The 19,518-nt window shown below is 43.2% G+C and overlaps 1 protein-coding gene across 10 annotated transcripts in view; it reads right to left on the bottom strand.

Moving 5' to 3' along the window:
- The window catches only part of FRYL (FRY like transcription coactivator), a 298,660-nt gene that overhangs the window by 41,340 nt on the left and 237,802 nt on the right, over nt 1-19,518 (bottom strand). For all 10 annotated transcript variants that reach the window (XM_073645520.1, XM_073645519.1, XM_073645521.1 and 7 more), the window contains 14 exons: nt 15,373-15,483; nt 13,741-13,895; nt 13,508-13,607; nt 12,318-12,486; nt 9,343-9,602; nt 8,782-8,922; nt 7,217-7,385; nt 6,845-6,929; nt 3,569-3,681; nt 3,137-3,287; nt 2,924-3,027; nt 1,310-1,495; nt 977-1,178; nt 208-329 (listed from right to left, as the gene is read on the bottom strand). In XM_073645520.1, coding sequence (XP_073501621.1) covers nt 208-329; nt 977-1,178; nt 1,310-1,495; nt 2,924-3,027; nt 3,137-3,287; nt 3,569-3,681; nt 6,845-6,929; nt 7,217-7,385; nt 8,782-8,922; nt 9,343-9,602; nt 12,318-12,486; nt 13,508-13,607; nt 13,741-13,895; nt 15,373-15,483 — 2,068 coding nt within the window. The remainder of the gene's footprint in view (nt 1-207; nt 330-976; nt 1,179-1,309; nt 1,496-2,923; nt 3,028-3,136; nt 3,288-3,568; nt 3,682-6,844; nt 6,930-7,216; nt 7,386-8,781; nt 8,923-9,342; nt 9,603-12,317; nt 12,487-13,507; nt 13,608-13,740; nt 13,896-15,372; nt 15,484-19,518) is intronic.

The following is a 19,518-nucleotide window of genomic DNA, read 5'->3' as shown; positions in this document are numbered from 1 at the left end:
AAAGGAAACACAAGTAGTAATACACCCCATCCATGTAATACCTGCAGCACCCTGCCATCACTGACAAAGGGCAGAGAATGACTCCTGTATGTTCCAATACTATAGAAAAAGTCCCCGACACTGGACTGTTACTGTCATTTATTGAAGAAAAAAAAAGCAGGAAAGCCTGAATACCCTGACGGATTTACCCTCAGGTTAGACGCGTACCTGACCTACAGTGCTTGAAGACAGTGACCACGTGTTTTAAAAATGCTGTTAGTTGTTCCGCGCTTTTAATTGTTGGATTTTTCGCAGACACATCTTCATGGTTCCACAGAGGTCCTCTTTTCCTAAAATGCAAATAGTAAAAATAATAAGTGCTTTAACCCTCCAATTAGTTATGTCATTAATATGTTCTATGTCAGGGTGCTTGTCCACAATACAAGATTTTCCTGGAGTATCAAGCGAACATTAATGGATGGATCACACAGCGGTCATTTAACACAAGGTGCATCTCGGTAGAGAAATGGCTGTTTCTTTGAGATTCTGGTGCTTTTAATACATTGAACTCATCTTGTGCTATCTCTGTAAAATAAAAGTCTTGAACCCATTGTACATTAGAAGTTGATTTTTTAAACTGCATTAGTCCTGCTAGCGCTATGTATATTTATATCTTTCGACTCTTCCGCCAATCCTAGAACTCCGTGGCATCTACATTAATAAGGTCCCTGAGATCACTGGTTTGTTACAGCAGTCACATGCACTGTAGCTGTGACCTACCTGCTGCAGCCAAAATATGGGGACTGGCGCTGCGATGGAGAGCATGTGTTGGGCCCATAGAGTCAGAGTACTATCGTCCTTTGTTCTTTTACGTGACTGCAGTCCTTTTGGGGAGCACTTTTTAGAAAGTGAAAAACCCCTTTAAAGGCCCCCCAAAAAATGTAAGGTAATTTACTAAACATGGATATACTAGTGTGCAAAATGAGAAGATGCATACCTTGATGTAATGAACTCGATGAGGGGTTTGACTTTCTCATCCTGCTCCACGGAGAGATCGGTCTCATTGAGGATGCTCGTATGCAAGTGAGGAACAGCAGAGCTTGTATTCCCCAAGCTGATGCTAGAAGAGGTAGAACTTGAGCTGAGCCCTGAGTCCGTCATGGGGGAAGGCTGGTATTCAGGAATAAAGTCATTAATACCTGAAAATGCAAACAAAATAAAGGAGAGATGTCTCTCAATTGTGCAACTGAAAACGTGCTGTTGGTGCAGTTGGTGCCGTGCGCGATACCGATCAATTGTGTATTGTTTTACACAAAGGATGGCGACTCACCTGTGAAGGAGAACTCTAGATGGACATTGCTTTTTACAGTCAGTACCCGAGGCTCATTGCACTCCCTATTTCTGAGGAGGATAGAGGCCACGCTCTGCACACTGCTGTTAGATCCCACCACAATCAGTAAGTGTAAAAGCAGACGCTTGCAATGTTCATACACTTCTGGATGGTAGTGGTCGAAACCTACAAATAATAGAATCACAAAACACATCAGAAACTAGCAGTGATAATTAGAGGTTTCTCTTCACCTACGTCTCATCAGCAAATAAAATATACACCCTAAAAGCACAATAATTCCCCTTATTGCATCTAGTGTGACAGGAGCTCGGAGAAATTAAAGTCCCATTAATGCATTGGGATTTCATTATTAAGTTTTTGGTGTCGGGTTTTTGAAGTCAGAAGCAGATACAAATCGAAAAAATAAATGAAGGACTGATACGTCTCCTTCCTGCTGGTTTTGGCTCAAAAATCAGTGTGTGCGATTCCAGCCTAAAGGGCCATTTACACTGCATGGTGATCATGAACGAGCTCCTAGGAAGGCTCATTTCCTGATAATAGGGCATTGTAAACCGTTTACCAAATGAATGAGTAAAATACTCGTTCATTGAGTGAAATTATAATTTTGTACTGCACAAAAAAAAATATCATCATTTTCGCCAACGCATCATCCTGTATAGACCGCATTCATGATGCTGAGAAGAATGGCATCCTATGTGCCTTGAACGATTTAGTACAGATCGCTCCGTGCACATCAGAAGTGTAAACTGGCTTTTAATACCTGCTGACTGGCAAGCATGTTGTTAGTCGGCATCCATTTAAAACTGCACAGCGAGCAGTGTAAGCAAACCCCAATATTTTGTATAGAGTGGTCATAAAATTGCCAAATTTCCCTGCTGGAACACTCCACACCATAACTATGAGAGAAGCTAATAATCAGAATATTTTAGGGAATTATCTTTGTCATAGCTTAATTGCAAGCATAAGTGGTTCTTCTCATGGTTGCTGTTCAGTAGCGCACAGCTCCTTGGCCTCCAGCTTGCCGGGGACTATACGCTCCAGAATGACTGACAGTTCAGGTCGGTGGATGGCTTAAGCGCTCCTGAATGGTGCAACCTCCCATACTACAAGCAGAGGCAGCATGGCCTCTTCAGCATCAGAGGAGCATAGGGGCACTGAAGAGAGCAGCATTTAGTTACCCAGCTAGCGTCAGAACAGTGCTTACACTCGCTATAGAAAAGAGACTGCAAGTGCACGCTCACGGCCTAGGAGACTGGCCACTGCTGGTAAGACTGCAGAGGTGGCCGGTGACCTAGGCAATGAGCAATTCACTATAGAATTAAAAATCCCTCTATTCTTCACAACAGAGAGAATTCTTATTAAGAGGTAAATTGGAAAGCGGCTTACTTATTTATGATCACAAGAAACTCCCTTTAAATTCACAGTTGACAATTCCAAAATTAAAGAAGACCACGGATGTCAGCAAAATATAATAAAATCAACACATGGCATAAATATTTCTTTGTAGCCCACTGATTTAATTAAGATAATATTAATCCAATACAAACAGTGAAAGGAATGCAATTCCATGTTGGTAAAAAAACAAGGAGTTACCTATAAAGATGGCATGTAGTAAGAGATGTAGGTAGCCTCCCCACTCCACCTTCACACTATGGTCAGTGATCAGATCTGTCAGGAGGATCACCGCTATGTTGCATCTGCAAAATATTTTAAGAGTAGTTAAAAACATAAAATAACTCCAGCCATGAATTCAGACTGGGACACAACAAGAACAATTAATATAACTGGTACGGCTGTGACTAGTACCGATGCAGTGGTGTGCCAGGGGATGTAGTTTCTGGCAAATAGTCCACAAGGGGTGACCAGCAACCTCCTGTGGGAGGGAAGGGGAGCGGCTCGGCTCGGTTGTGTTCCATCACTTTTAGGCGCCAGCTGGAGAACAATGGCATGGAGTCACCTGCAACACAACAAAGGTATACTGATCTGTCAGACACATGGGAGTCTCCAATCCTAAATCAATACTGATTTACAGAAAGTAAGGATTCTTTTAGGCACTGCTGTATGTTTTCTTTGGTACAAGTCCTCTATAGAAGCTTTTTTTCTGTATATTAGAACATTTTGACTAGATTTATTCTAGTTGCCATATTTGTTATTGAGATTTTTTTTGCCTCTGGGATCAAACACTGTAGGACTGTAAAAAAGGCATGTATTAACCAGAAAAATAAGTGGTATAATTACTTTTCTCCTCCTCATAAGACCCCCCAGAACTGCTGCTGTATCGCGACTCCAGCCTGTGGTGCTGGCGGTTTAGGTTGCTGTTCAGACCACTGTAGATATCGAGATGGGCATAGCTGTAAAAAAAAAAAGCAAGAACACTGTCATACATCAGCCTCACATAAATGAGAAAAAAGGAGATTATAATCAAATACTAACACCAATATATAATACCCCTTCCATGGTAACACCGGCCATTTACAGCTTTTCTAATGTATCCTAACATAAGCTGTATATGTGATCCTCGATCTGCTTTTCCACTGAACACATATTATTGCCATTCCCACGAATTGTGTAATTCCCAAACTGCATGAGGATCTGTCCTTGCGAGAGGATTTCCATGTGACATCTCCTATAAAAGTAATCTTGTTTCTATAATGGCCCCTTTCTTACATTTTTCTGGAATGCGTTTAGAGCATTAAAACGTGTATTTACCCTCCTGCTTTCGGTAATCTTGGAAACATCTATAAATATCTAGATTTTACATAAACTATAACTACTGATGTTGGATTACAACGTTATAATCTAAAGGGAATCTGTCAGCAGCTTAGAGAGTACTTACTTAACAGGCAGGTAGGGGCTAAATTCAGAGAAACCTTTCTGACTGCAGATGTCACGGGTGTGTCAGAGATGACAGACAGTCGCCCTGCAGTGGTTTGCAGGAGATCTCCACGTTTGGCAATGCAGACAGCTACCTAGATAGGAGGCTGTGTTTAGGACCCAGCGACTACCTCCCTTTAGTCTGGGTGTATATATACCTAGTGTTTAGGTGTGCATCGCCAGTTATACTCATTTCTGCTTGGAACTTGGCTGAAGCAGCATCACATCCTCTCTGGAGTCTTGAGGCTGTGTGCCCTGTTGGAGTTCTTCTAAAGCCAAGTTGTTATTCCCTTGCGCTGTCTTCCCCTTTTGTCTTTAGAGTGCTAGCGGAGGTTGAGTAGTGCTCATCTCCTTCCACCCCCAGCTATAGCCTTACACCAGCGATAGTACAGCAAGGCACATGATCAGCGACAGCTGCGGAGGCTGTATAGGGACGTTAGGGGGAGACAGGGTGACGCTAGTCCAGATTAGAAGGTCATCTCTTCCCCCTTTCCCTAGTGTCTGGGTTCCCTTTCTCTTTCCCCTCTGTGTTTCACTCACACCTGGCGTGACAGCAGATCAACACAGAATTGCAGAACTATTTTTTACTTAATTTGCACATGCCAAGAGGGTGGTCCCAATACAAGTGCTCTGTCACACCGCCGTAAGCTCTGCTCAACATCTGTCCTCTGGTTGACTCTCCGCCTTGCTGAGTTCTGCACTAAAATCTAAAAGTACTGCTGCAGCAAGGCGGAGAGCCAACCGCGGGGCAGGAGAGCCAACCGCGGGGCAGGAGAGCCAACCGCGGGGCAGGAGAGCCAACCGCGGGGCAGGAGAGCCAACCGCGGGGCAGGAGAGCCAACCGCGGGGCAGGAGAGCCAACCGCGGGGCAGGAGAGCCAACCGCGGGGCAGGAGAGCCAACCGCAAGGCAGAGAGCCAACCTATGCTGAAATCTCAAGTCCTGGCCCAGCATGGTAGCGCAGTGCAGCACTTCAGTGAGGCTGTTGCCCACAATGGGACAGTGGTATACATATATACATTTGTGATACCAGCAGTGCACAGCACATGTGTGAGATTTCAGGCCAGAAGTTGTGATATTGCACCAAAATGGAGCAGTTAATCAAAGGCCAGTGAGCGGCGCTGAGCACAGATTACAGCAGAGAACCAGAGCGTTTGCTTCATTTGAGATGGACCTCATAGCATTGGTCAGCTCACATTCGAATTGCGTTAAAGTACAATTTTATACAATGCCAAGTCAAACTGCAGGCAAAAAGGTATGTTTGTATGTGCAGATTTGTCCCTTACCCAGTGCTGCTGTTGCTATTGTACCTATAAAGCTCCTGACAAATTTCCTTTAATGGTACCTTGCATTTTCACACCTCAGGATAATTAGCAAAATAGGTAATAATCATAAATACAACATAGCCCAATTCCATTTATTAAAAGTACTTGTCTAACCTTAATTCAATTTTTGCAAGCTGTGCAGCTCGCCGAAACCTAACCGTGTACAATCAACACACCGTTAGGATTCGGCTCTGCTTGCCGGTTACAGTGGTCATCATATAACCACAAATGTGCGATTTGCATACTTGAGGTCACATACCGACTAGTCTCTGCTACTTCACTCAATGTCCTATCGAGCAAAGCTGCAGAAACCCTAGTCGACACGTGCAAATTGCACACTTGCAGTCACATGACAACCACTGGAACTGGCAAATGGAGCCAAATCCTAATGGCGTGTTGCTGCACAGCTTGCCAAAAATTTAAAGGGGTTATCAGAGACTTTGTTTTTTTTCTTGCGATGGGGCCAAGAGCTTACTGGCAGGTAGTTGCTTAACTACTTGCCTATTCTGTCCTGCAATGATCTGTCCGGCTTAGAGTGGGCACGAATCGCTCCTGCTGGCGGTTCTTGTGCTTCCGGTGACGTCACGTTGACAGAGCAGCTCCTTCTCCTCCGCTCTGTCGATGGGGTATTACTATATCAATCTGATTGACAGCTGGCTACCCACTACCTATCAGCATGAGATCGGCAGTGACACTCCCTCGACAGAGCAGAGCAGAAGAGAAGGAGCTGCTCTGTTGATGTGACGCCAGCTGATTGACAGCCGGCTCCCCGCTGCCTATCAGCATGACGTCTGCAGTGATACCCCGCCAACAGACCAGAGCAGAAGAGAAAGAACTGCTCTGCTGATGTGACGCCAGCTGATTGACAGCCGGCTCCCCGCTGCCTATCAGCATGACGTCTGCAGTGATACTCCGCCAACAGACCAGAGCAGAAGAGAAAGAACTGCTCTGCTGATGTGAAGTCAAATGAAGCCAGAGATTCGCCTCCTGAGCCAGGAGACATGTCACAGGGCAGAAGGTAGCTAGCAACTACATGCCGGTAAATTCTTAGCCTCATTGCAAAAACAAAAACAATAAGTCCTGGATAACACCTTTAATCGAGGGTGGTAACCCGTTTTAAAAGAGAAATATCTGGCAATTGTCCATGATTATACATATTGTATATCTTTACACAACTTTACACAGGAGTATGTCACAATCTGGATAAAAAAATGTAGGATTTGCTGTCACTTTAGAAGGTGGTATCTCAAGAAAACCTGACCAGGGTTTAATACGGCATACACATATATAGCGACTATAAGTGGTGCAATGCTTACCTCTCCTCAATGCCATCTCTTGCATGCTTGTTCTCATGACTGCCGTCCGTGGGGGCCACCATAGTATTGCTGCTGGATGTGGTTCCTACCAGGACAATACACAATTTACAAGAACTGCAGGTAAATATGAATGTATCATATGGAACAATGTTAGTTCTGGGGTCGGAGGTCCTCTTATACAGAGGCTCAGATCTCCTGCCCAAAACTAACAGACTATTACGTTGTGGAAATACATAAAAGATGGGGTTCATTTGCAAGATATTTACTATGCCAGTAACCAGAAGTCTAACATTTATTGTATATCTAAATGAGTATTAAAGCATTTAGTCCTGTAGGTTGTATACAGCGGGGGGTACATTTGTGTCTGCTCACCTGAGGTGACAGAGGGTATTTTATAGCTGGATGTGATGCGGTAATATGGAGGACTGTCCATGTGCGTTACCCCAGAACTCACGGGGTCTGTAAGCTGCAGCTCACTGACCAGCTCCTCCAGAAGCTGCATGGTCTTATCTCTGCCCAGATACACAATTACCTTCTTTACCTGAATGTCAAGGACACAAGGTTAAAAACAACGTTCTGCAATAAGATTGGGCTGAACATACTCCATATGTCCAATCTATATTTGTCAACATGCAAACTTTAAACAGGGCAGATTAAAGAGATTGTGTCATCAGATAATTATCTACTGATTAGGTCAGGTTTTTATGTCTAATGCCATTTTTAAAAAATTCTTTCATTTTTTTTATATCAATAGCAATATGAAAAAAAGAAATGTTGCAATTTTCACACTGCCCATCATTCCTAAGGGTGCTTTCACAATGCGTTTTTGTCCGCGTTCATTGGTCCCGTCGGGGCTTGTGTCCAAAACCCCCTGTAAAACGGGATTTGAATGTATGCGCCAACAGATACATAGACTATAATGATGCCAGCAGAGTCAACATGTGCTCTGACGTGCATCATTTTGGGGCATATACGCCTATGTCTGGGTGTCTGCCTCCAGCAGGCGTATATGCCCAAAAATGATGCAAGTCAGTGCACACGTTGACTCTGTCGGCACCATTATAGTCTATGGCCCCGGCATACAATCGAAACTGTTTTGAGGGGGGCGGGTGGGGTTCGGACGCAATTCTCGACGGAACCAACGAACATGGACAAAAATGCAGTGTGAAAGCACCCACCCTAGTACTAAAACATACTTTCTATTCTTTTCAGCAACCTCATGGAACATGGCCAGCAAAAGAATGGCTCTAATGACCATCATGTCTTATGATGATAATGAGATTGCTGAAAAGTCCTATGTACCAAATAAGAAGTGCAAGTCTAGTAGAAGGCCTAATATCCAATGAGAAAATGGTAAGGTTTCTGTATTTTCTTTTCTAAATACAATAGTGATAAGATATATATAATATACACACACACACACACACACACACGCACACACATATATACGCACATATTCAACATAAAAACTGATTTAATCAGGTCAATGATATTCTGATGTTTAGAAGCACTCATATAAAGTTCCTTAAAGTGTTCCTTCAGTTACACAGCGTAAGAAGCCTGAACTGGAATAGTTTTCCTGAACCACCACTTTTGTTGTGGATTTTGCCCTCTTTAGCAGCATGAACGGTGCGTGGTGCATTCCCGTCTTTTAGGTTTTCGTCTCCCTGGCTGTAGAGTAAAGTGACTGTACAGCCCTGGTGACAATCTGGGAGATTCAGTTCTTGCTTATTTTGAGAATAATATTTTTAATAAAAGGGATTTAGTCAAGCGCTTCTAGTGGAGGCTCGTGCTTTACAATCATTTTTCGCTATAACTGGAGTTACAGTATAATGACAGCCACACATAGTGAATCAGCAGTCATTCACACTTTACAAAGAAACAATGATTGTGATTATAAAAAAAAAAGGGGGGACGGGTTCAGTCCAAATACTCACATACGGCAAGAGGCTGGGTTCACTGTTCACACCACAAATGCTTATTAGAAAGTGCAAAATAATTTTCAAATTCTTCGGCCAGCCATCTGCAAGGGTGGTCCACACGTTTTCGATTTCTGACCATGCCACCTCATCGCCGTACTGAAAAACAGTGATCACATTTAGGTGAAGGCTATAATTGGAAAATATTGATTCTTGGGATATTTAAGCAGTCCATATTTTGGTGATTTTTTTATTTTATAGACCGACCCTTTGATGCATTAAGAATGTGAGAACTCTTATTATCTACATATTATATCATGTCTGGCTTGAAAGGCAAATAGGAGTGTAAACACATGAATATCAATGTATTTCGTGATCTATGTAACTTTTGGTGGGATATCGTGTGCCAATGACTGTGTGAAGCACACCCGTGCCTCGTGTGGGCCCAGAGCTCAAATTTACATCAATACTTGATGCTGCTTGTGAAAACTAAAAGAAAAAAAAGAAAAATGAAGTTGTTCTTACGCCTCAACAGCTACCGCATAATTATTATTCTTACTATGGTGGCAAATGTTTTACCTTAGCAGTCATGTACAGCAAGTTATTCAAGAGCATTGCCGTTGCTTGAGGTGAGCCCCATCCCTCTCCTCTCAGCCAGCGCCTGCTGTTCACCATCACGTCTCGGTCTCGCAGAGACTCCTCTGCTTCATCCTCATGTCGGCGGACTGTAGGCAAAGGCTTCAGATCTACCAGCTCAATGTTGTTCATCCAGGGAAGTAAATAGTGCAACATCACCTGGCGGCCAGCAGGGTGCGCCGTCTGTATTCGCTGACTGATTTCTGCAAAAAAAAAAAAAAAAAAAAGTAGAAAAACTTACAAACAAAAAAACCCCACCAAGTGCATTGTGGTTGTAGACATATTTATTAAAATTGACATTATTGATGTGTCACATAACCCCAATTGGTGTCCATAACAAGGAGTAAATGACCTGGTCGGTACTTTGGAAAGATTCCATAGAGCTTTATTCGAGTATCATTCCGATCTGCTTAATCTCATGGGTCCCGCCCATGGTGACATGTTCTACAGTTATGTGCAAAATAATAGCTGTGTGTTTAAGGCTATGTTGACACTAGGCGGTTTTTTTTATGCATTTTTTATGCAAATTTTCAGCTGGTTTTTACAGTAGCAGCAAAGTCTATGAGATTTCAGAAATCTCATGCACAAACATTGGTTTTCGTGTCATCAGTAATTTGTGCTTTGCATGTTTTTTTGCACAATATAGCATGTCACTTCTTCACAGGTTTGGCGGTGTTTTTAGTGAAAAAAAGCAAGTACAACAGTATGTGAAACTGATTTATTTTACCATCTTGTCTTGGTCACTGAGATGGCAGTTGGGATTAGGACAGTTTAATTAAATTAGTGATTTGTACAGTGTAAACATTGGCTCACCTACGTGTGAGATTGAACAATACCTGTGGCCCATGAAGGTGTGAAATTGAACAATCTCTGAGCAACTCAATGGCAGACCATAGTGTAAAAAAAATAGTGTCCTACAAACTCAATGCACTGCCAATCTCTTAGATAAACTATTCTTGAACAATTCACCTCCCCCCACTGTTACATTTGTAATTCTGGTTAATATGGTTTCACATATGTCATGCATTGGTGACCTGTGTTCATGCTTTTTTGGTGGAAGCAAAGCTGAACTTTGGTATCCCTAAAAACACACCAAAAAACTGCGGTTTTGACGCAGCTTCTTTCCTGCCAAGAGATCAGGTTTTGCTGCAGGAAAAAAACGCCTAGTGTGAACATAGCCTAAGACAACGGAGAAAAAGCTCAATCCTCATAATAGCATTTATGTCCACATACACAAAGGCATTGGGAGCTGCACATTCAACTCCAAATGAAAACATCAACAAAATATCCATTTTAAACTGAAAATGAAGAAATACTAATAATTGGCTGCTCCAAAAAAATAGCAGTGTCTGAATTTCCATTTACAAACTGGATTATTTATGGTATAAACTGAAATGTGTTTCCAGACTTCGCTTTTCTGTTAATCACTGTACTAAAATTAAGTTGTATAACCTTTATTTCTGATAACTGCTTTACATCTGTAAATGGAGTCACCTAACATCTGCAAGCAGATATTCCAGCCCCAGCTGACTGCACTACATTCCACAGTTCTTTTGCATTCTTAGGTTTTGTATCAAAAACAGCATTTTTGATGTCACTCCACAAATTCACAATCAGATTGAAGTCTGAGGATTGGGTGACCACTTCATAACATCAATCTTGTTGGTCTGGGACCAGGATGTTGCCTGCTTGCTGGTGTGTTTGGGGTCATTGTCCTGCTGAAAAACCCATTTGAAGGGAATTTCTTCTTCAGCATAAGACAACATGACTTCTTCCAGTATTTTGATATTTTCAAACTGATCCATGGTGCCTGGTATGTGATAAATGGGCCCAACTCCATAGTATGAGAAACATCCCCAAACCACTATGCTTGCACCTCCACGTTTTACAGTCTTCACAGTGTACTGTGGTTTGAATTCAGTGTTGCAGCTAATTATTTTCTGCACCGCTTCTTGATCAAAGTTCTTTCTCCTTCAGTACAATGTCTGGAACGACCCATTTTACTCACTGAGCAAGGGCTGCGCAGATAGAACATTTGCTGTCCTCCTTCTTTAAAGAACAGCCATAATTGACACCTGTTTCTTCACAGAACGAAGGACCTCACAAATTAAACTCCGCACAGCTATTAATTACAACAGCCCCCCTTTCATTAAATGAGTTAATTACACCCGATTAGCTGCGCGCATGTCATAACTGTTTATTGTCCATTACTCGCCTACACCTATTAATGAATTTTTCCCCCATGTTGTATGATCTTTTCTGCCAAAAACAGTAATTAAACACATTAATGATGGATGTTAAACGGCTATTTTGCACATAGCTGTATTACATTTTTTCTTACACAAAACATAACGAAAATAATTCATAATCTCCATATTCATTTCTTACCACATTGAAGTTTCCACCCTAACAAAAGAGTGTATAATACACCGAAGACGCTTGACCAAACGGAGAAGACATAGAAGATTCTGGAGATCCTTACCGAAATATACAAAGGAATGGGGGAAGAGTAAAAAGCCATGCAAGGGGGAATCAATTCACTGCTGTGCATATCATATTGGGTTTTAGATGTTGTCCCAGAACTGATGTTTAGCACTCAGCTAGGGGATGAGTGATAACTGTCTGATCACTGAGGACAGCACAGCTGGGCCCCCTTAGAGCACTAGAATGGGGTTTCAGAGACCTTCATATCTCCTGACTGCAAAAGTGCACCAAGTTTTAATGGCGCAGTGGGTATATGTGCTCTGCAGCTATATTCAATGCCAAGGGACAACCGAGTGCTGTAATCAGATGTACAACATCAGTTCCACAGACACTGAATAGAGAGGTGCCACACAAGTTACAGTCACCTATCTTCTGGGTAAGAGACGTGTCCTTTGTGGAATAATGCCCCTTGACAGACAAGCTACACAATATACCTGAGAAAATAGCAAGTGTTAGCTCTGGGTAGGTGCGAGCCAATTCTTCAGAGAGCTGGTAGTAAGATACGGAGTACAAATGTGGTAATGGAGATGGGTGACCCAATATTCCATCCGTCCTGTGCACTTCCAATTTGTGAGCATAGCGAAACATCTTCGGTTCCAGAATCTGCAGTCAATGGATATAACTATTAGCATAGATTGTAAGTTCAGATATTACCAATTCACAGACATAACTGCAGTACTAAACCAGCTAAAAATCATTAGGAATCATAAAATTGCTTCTATGATGTTTCTATATTAAAAGAAAGACAAAACAACACTTCACACCAAAGCGTTATTGTTCTATTTAATTCATAAAAAGTAGCATCAAAGTGTATTTTTCTCCTGATTTTACAATACAGCTAACGTAACCCGATTATGCATGTGTACTAACTGTGAAAATCCATGTCAAAATAAGTGCCCTCCACTAAATCTCCGGCCACCCAGCCTGATAGACAATTCCTCAGTGTCCCTCCTCCCTGCTACAGCTAAGATCTCTCAATGCTCAGTACAGGCTGCAGCTGTTTGTAGAGCTGGGTGGGCAAAGTCTGAATACACACAGACTCAAGTCCTATCTAACTCTTTATAGCTGGACTCATTAAAGGTTAATTTTATTATCAGGATTATATAGTCAATCTCATTGGATAGTAAGTACATCAGACTCACTGGGTCAAAGAGATTAATTTACAATATAAACAGTTTGTGTTGTGAAATTTATTGAAAAATCCATTTTAAAAGATGAGTGCAGAGAGGGGGCAGAATATTAATCAGAGCTGAATTCTTTAGATTTTAATGTAATGTTATCATTTTATTACTATTTGTTACTTGCAAGTATCGATTTTCAATGCTACTGTTGGCAAAAAATGACATGGAGAAGTGCCCAGCTAAATAAAGGTCCCATACATTTTTTTTTCTCTTAAAAAAAAAAAAATGACAGTACGGTTTTTAAAATGTAACTTTACTATAAGGTGTTGTATCGTTCTTGCCGTTTTATGAGCGTGCTCACGCCATACAGCAAGGTCGCAGCGATATGCTCTCCCTGAGAAAGCCCGTGAATGGAAGGCAGTCCTTCATGAATGATAGAAATTGCTCATTGCTTCCTTATTGGACTTTACACTTGTATACTTCAATAAACAAAGTGCACAAACCTGCAATAACTGCATTGCAACTTCATAGATATCCCTGGCAGAGTCAGCCGCCTTAAACAGGATCAGATTAAGGAGGGTAACTGTGTCACACTGGTAATCCCTGGGGACAAATTACAGAGATTGCACTGAACATTATGATCACAGGAGAGGCTGTGCGAGCTCTGCATACTATGTGACATGCCCGCTCTGTATTACGTGTATACACAACCAGGCACACAGAACATCAGGAATACCTGTTCTGGAAAACACTGGCTATGGCTTTGAAGCAGCCAGAAGCCACCCTCTTGGAGCCAGTATAGCAGCGGTCCACCGCCCAGTAGATGAGGTTGCTCTGGTCTGGATTCAGTTCTAGCAAAAGCATGACCGCTTCACACCCCAACTGATGGACCTGAAAAGACAAAGCCAATGAAATACGACCCTTAATCATGAATGCATAGTGGAGCATCTCAAAGAACTACATTCAGGGAGACACAATGGGTGGAGACAAGAACTCAGAGGTGTAAACCTTTGGGTGCAGATAGGTTTCTTCTGCCATGATTAATTGAGGGTATACAAAAAAAATTATAAACTTGGCTTATGTTCTTAATTAATTTTTACAAAAAAATTGAACAACTCTTCATTTCCTTCATGCACAAGACAACCCATATAGTGCTGGATACAGATTAGCTCCATTGTGGTAGTAACCATCATCGACAGATCCCACCAACACTCCAGGACTGTGTAGGGCATAGAAAATTGCACACTGCTCCATACAACATTTAGCGGCTGAGAATCGGTGCTGGGTGTCATATGTCCACCGATCTGATATTGAGGACATATCTCATGGAGGACCAAACTGAACAGAAAAGATGATCTACAGTCCTCAGTTGTGGCCGATAAACACTGAACGGAGCTTTGCTGTTCTGCTCCTTTCAGTGATTAGGTCCATCTGCTGCCAGAGGATATAACAACTGATCTGTGGAGGTGCAGTGTTGGACCTTCACAAACCAGATCTAGATGATCTAGCCTTTCAAGGTGCCACCTGGCCAACTAACTTATGTGTATAGCAGTGTGCACACTGTTCCCTGACAGATGATGCCAGAGGGCTTCTTAGAGGGACAAGTGGCGCTCAGCCACGCGAGATCGAGATGATGCCAGAGCAAGGAAGGATCAGGCGTGTTCTATATTAACATGCCTGGTCCTCAGTGCACATAAGGCCTCTGGTAGCAGATTCTTCTCTAGTCATCGAGAATACATGCTTGCTCAACCAAGACAAGTGTGCGGAGGGTCAGGAGAAATAGCTGTCGGGCGACAAAGCATTCAGACGACAGCTATGGAATGGATATAGCCAACTTAAGTGACTGGCTACAGGACTGCTGAGAGATTTCAACTCTGGGCTACAATTCAGGCTCTAGTAACAGAAGATAAACAAGAATGGCAATGTACTTTACAGGGTAACTTTTTAAGCAACTAGATTCTATATGTGAACTGGGAAAACATCCCTTAAAGTGCACCTCATGGAAAAAAAAAAACTACTAGTGACCCCATAATTATTAATATAGTGGGCCACCTGATAAGGATGTTGAGTTTACGCTGTGCATTAAAGAAATTGTCTCATGAAGATAAACACCCCGTGTGTTAAAAAAGAGCTGCTCTCATCCTGGCCATCCACGTAGTTACATGACACATAATACTACACTTGAAATGTAGCCAGACAATACTTTCTGGAGACCCCGAGGGTCCGCAGTTATCGCTGAGGCAGCTGTTTGTAGTGAGGCCATTGTCTGGATGAAACAACCTCCTGAAGATGTAGACCACGGGGAGTAGTGGAAGTAATGCAAGAGGAACAGCTGCAAAAACAGCATTTAAGCAACAATGTACATTACCTTTTTGTCATGTGAATCCAGGATGTTATCCAGCCATTTATACAGATACCCATCTGATGAAAGCCCCACATTATCTGCAACGGGGCCGCAGCAGAGAACAGCCGACATTGCCTGCAAAAGAGGTCATCACAAGTCAGGAATCTACCTACGCTTCAGGCAGCCTCATGGCTAGTCAGGGGAGATCAACCAATCGATATGCAGAACCGAGGTCAGTGGCACCTAGCAGCTACATCAGAGGCCCACGAATCTCTTATCTTCTGGACTGGCTTCTGATCAGCCAGGGCTAGTCCTGACAAACCAAAGGCCACGCCAGGGAGCCCTGACAAACCAAAAGGCCACGCCAGGGAGCCCTGACAAACCAAAAGGCCACGCCAGGGAGCCCTGACAAACCAAAAGGCCACGCCAGGGAGCCCTGACAAACCAAAAGGCCACGCCAGGGAGCCCTGACAAACCAAAAGGCCACGCCAGGGAGCCCTGACAAACCAAAAGGCCACGCCAGGGAGCCCTGACAAACCAAAAGGCCACGCCAGGGAGCCCTGACAAACCAAAAGGCCACGCCAGGGAGCCCTGACAAACCAAAAGGCCACGCCAGGGAGCCCTGACAAACCAAAAGGCCACGCCAGGGAGCCCTGACAAACCAAAAGGCCACGCCAGGGAGCCCTGACAAACCAAAAGGCCACGCCAGGGAGCCCTGACAAACCAAAAGGCCACGCCAGGGAGCCCTGACAAACCAAAAGGCCACGCCAGGGAGCCCTGACAAACCAAAAGGCCACGCCAGGGAGCCCTGACAAACCAAAAGGCCACGCCAGGGAGCCCTGACAAACCAAAAGGCCACGCCAGGGAGCCCTGACAAACCAAAGGCCACGCCAGGGAGCCCTGACAAACCAAAGGCCACGCCAGGGAGCCCTGACAAACCAAAGGCCACGCCAGGGAGCCCTGACAAACCAAAGGCCACGCCAGGGAGCCCTGACAAACCAAAGGCCACGCCAGGGAGCCCTGACAAACCAAAGGCCACGCCAGTGACTGTGGAAGGTAAAAGAGATTTGCAAGTCTGTCATATAGATGCTAGGTGCCACAGACTTGGAAACTGGACTAGAGTCCCACAAATCGATCCACTCATCTCTACTAGTCAGTGTTTTACAATTATGCTTGTTATAGATTTTTATATTATAGCGTTTCTTTTCTCACGACCTATTGTCTCTGTTTTAAATATTTTCTATATCCAATACAAATTATTAGACGTCACCAATCCCTAGGAATGTAGTGGTTAATCTATAGAGGAGTTAGTATTTTGCTGCAGCTCTGGGGATAAAATATAATAACTAAATAAAAGTCTACACATCCCACGTCTCCAGCCGTGTGTGCAGGCTGTCAGGCCATTTACATGTCCAGTAACCAGATGTGGGACTGAGAGGTAATACGCTGTCCATTAATGTATGTCATAATTACCTTTCATTAATCGGCCCAACCCTACCGAGAGCAACTACATTCACCACATTTCAACAATATTCTGATTCTACTTAAAGAGCAATTATCACGTTGTATCAGGACCAGCCATCACATACACACTGGCAAGTGATCTCTAGAGCATGTAGAAAATACTTATTTGCCTAGGATCACCATATTTTATTATGTGGCAATAAGAGTCCGAAATGCCCAAGTGATGATCATTCATTACAATTATTAAAAGGGAATCTGTCAGCAGGATCACCCCCACTAAGTTGTCTATATGGGAATGTATAGGAAGATGAACAAAATGATACAATGATATCTGCGACCCGATGTCTTACTCCAGAAAAATCCATGTTCTTTTTATATGTAAATGAGCTGTTAGGATCTATGGGCCGGACATAGATCTCCCTGAGGCTCTGCTTCCAGAGACTATTATACACGAAAGGAAGCGTTACCAGTGTGAGACATGTAGATCAGGAGAGCAGACTCAGACATTACATGTCTCACACTGGTAACGTCTCCTTTCATTCACAATAATCTCTGAAGGCAGATTATCAGGGAGATCAGTGTCCGGCCCATAGATTTTAGCAGCTCATTTACATATAAGAAAAATGTGGATCATCTTATTGAACTTTCTATGACTTGCATGTCTTTATCGCAACTCCCATGCACTTCAATAGAGGACCACTGTGCTATTTGGTTTCCTTCTGTAAGTGGCCACATCAGCTTAAAGAAAAGGGACTGTGGGACCCCCATTCTACCAATAGGCTAAAATAATAAGATAATTATAAGAAAAACATGAAAAATATATAATTCCATTATTCCCATCTTAGGACACTGCACTTACACATTCCTTTTACTTTTCTAGAGCCACCACATAGTCAAATCCCCATAGTATGATACTGCCCCCGAAATGCCTTGTGATGGGACGGGTGTGTTTCTTACAGGCTTCCAAAAATAAAATCAGTTTTTGTCTAATCAGAAAGAAATCTTTTCCATTAAAATTCATGAATTCGCATGGCAAACTGCAGCTGAGACATCAGAAGAGACCGTAGCTTTCTGCTAAAGTAGGATCTGCTGTTCTGTGGGCTGGGTATATTCCAGCTTATAAAGAACACTGTCAATGGGCCATAAACAGATTGGAACATAAAAGGAACACTTTATGACGGTTTTCACTACATTTACCTAAAATAATGAGATAACAAGTGCATCCAAGCACAGCCAATCTACAGCATAATGTCAGAGACATTTACAACTTGGGGAAAGGAACAGCAGGGCACGTTAAACAATGTGTTAACATTCATTGTAAAATACGCTGAACAGCTAGAAAGCAAAAGTTATGACGATCCTGCTCTACTTTTTATTCGATAGGATAAAATAAATGGGGCTTCAGAGTTGCAACCCAGGTAACATCAAATCTCTTTTCTGGTTAGAAAGTAGTGGGAAAGTCATAGTAGGTTTAAATGGAAGCCGTCATTAGATGCATGCTGCTCGAACCGCGTGTTAGAGATTGAGATAAATTGAGAATCCGGCTGGAGACAGACAGAGGGCAGGGAATAGGGAGAGAGGCAGAAAAGCTGCAAGTGCAGTATGAGCCATCAGTCAGACAGGAGGCAGACAGAGGGCAGAGAATAGGGAGAGAGGCAGGAGAGCTGTACGGTCAGTGTGAGTCATCAGTCAGAGACAGGAGGCAGATAGTGTGCAGAGAATAGGAAGAGAGGCAGGAGAGCTGTACGGTCAGTGTGAGTCATCAGTCAGAGACAGGAGGCAGATAGTGTGCAGAGAATAGGAAGAGAGGGCAGGAGAGATGTACGGTCAGTGTGAGTCATCAGTCAGAGACAGGAGGCAGACAGAGGGCAGGGAATAGGGAGAGAGGCAGGAGAGCTGTACTGTCAGTGTGAGTCATCAGTCAGAGACACGAGGTAGACAGAGGGCAGAGAATAGGGAGAGAGGCAGGAGAGCTGTACGGTCCGTGTGAGTCATCAGTCAGAGACAGGAGGCAGACAGAGGGCAGAGAATAGGGAGAGAGGCAGGATAGCTGTAAGGTCAGTGTGAGTCATCAGTCAGAGACACGAGGTAGACAGAGGGCAGAGAATAGGGAGAGAGGCAGGAGAGCTGTACGGTCAGTGTGAGTCATCAGTCAGAGACAGGAGGCAGACAGTGTGCAGAGAATAGGAAGAGAGGCAGGAGAGCTGTACGGTCAGTGTGAGCCATCAGTCAGAGACAGGAGGTAGACAGAGGGCAGAGAATAGGGAGAGAGGTAGGAGAGCTATAAGGTCAGTGTGAGCCATCAGTCAGACAGAAGGCAGACAGGCAGGAGAGCTGTAAGTGTAATGTGAGCCATCAGTCAAAGACAGGAGGCAGACAGTGGGCAGGGAATAGATGGTGAGGCAGGAGAGCTGTAAGTGCAGAGCCCGCACACTGAACTTGCAATTAATTAGCATATATTTTCAACTATGGATTTCTCTGAAACAGCAAAACTGATTTCTACAAGCATGGTAAGGATTTAATCAACATTAAAGCACCTTTATATACAGTTGTGCTCAAAAGTTTACATACCCCGGCAGAATTTCTCTTTTATTGGCCTTGTTTCAGAGAATATGAATGATAACCGAAAAACTTTCTCCACTCATGGTTATTGGTTGGGTGAAGCCATTTATTATCAAACTACTGTGTTTTCTCTTTTTAAATCTT

The sequence above is a fragment of the Phyllobates terribilis genome, unplaced genomic scaffold (assembly GCF_046119375.1).
Source record: "Phyllobates terribilis strain yellow unplaced genomic scaffold, ASM4611937v1 Scaffold_1__5_contigs__length_1240528914, whole genome shotgun sequence".
Lineage (NCBI taxonomy): Eukaryota > Metazoa > Chordata > Amphibia > Anura > Dendrobatidae > Phyllobates > Phyllobates terribilis.
Note: the sequence above shows the minus strand (reverse complement) of the source record. Positions and strands in the feature narration are given on the sequence as shown.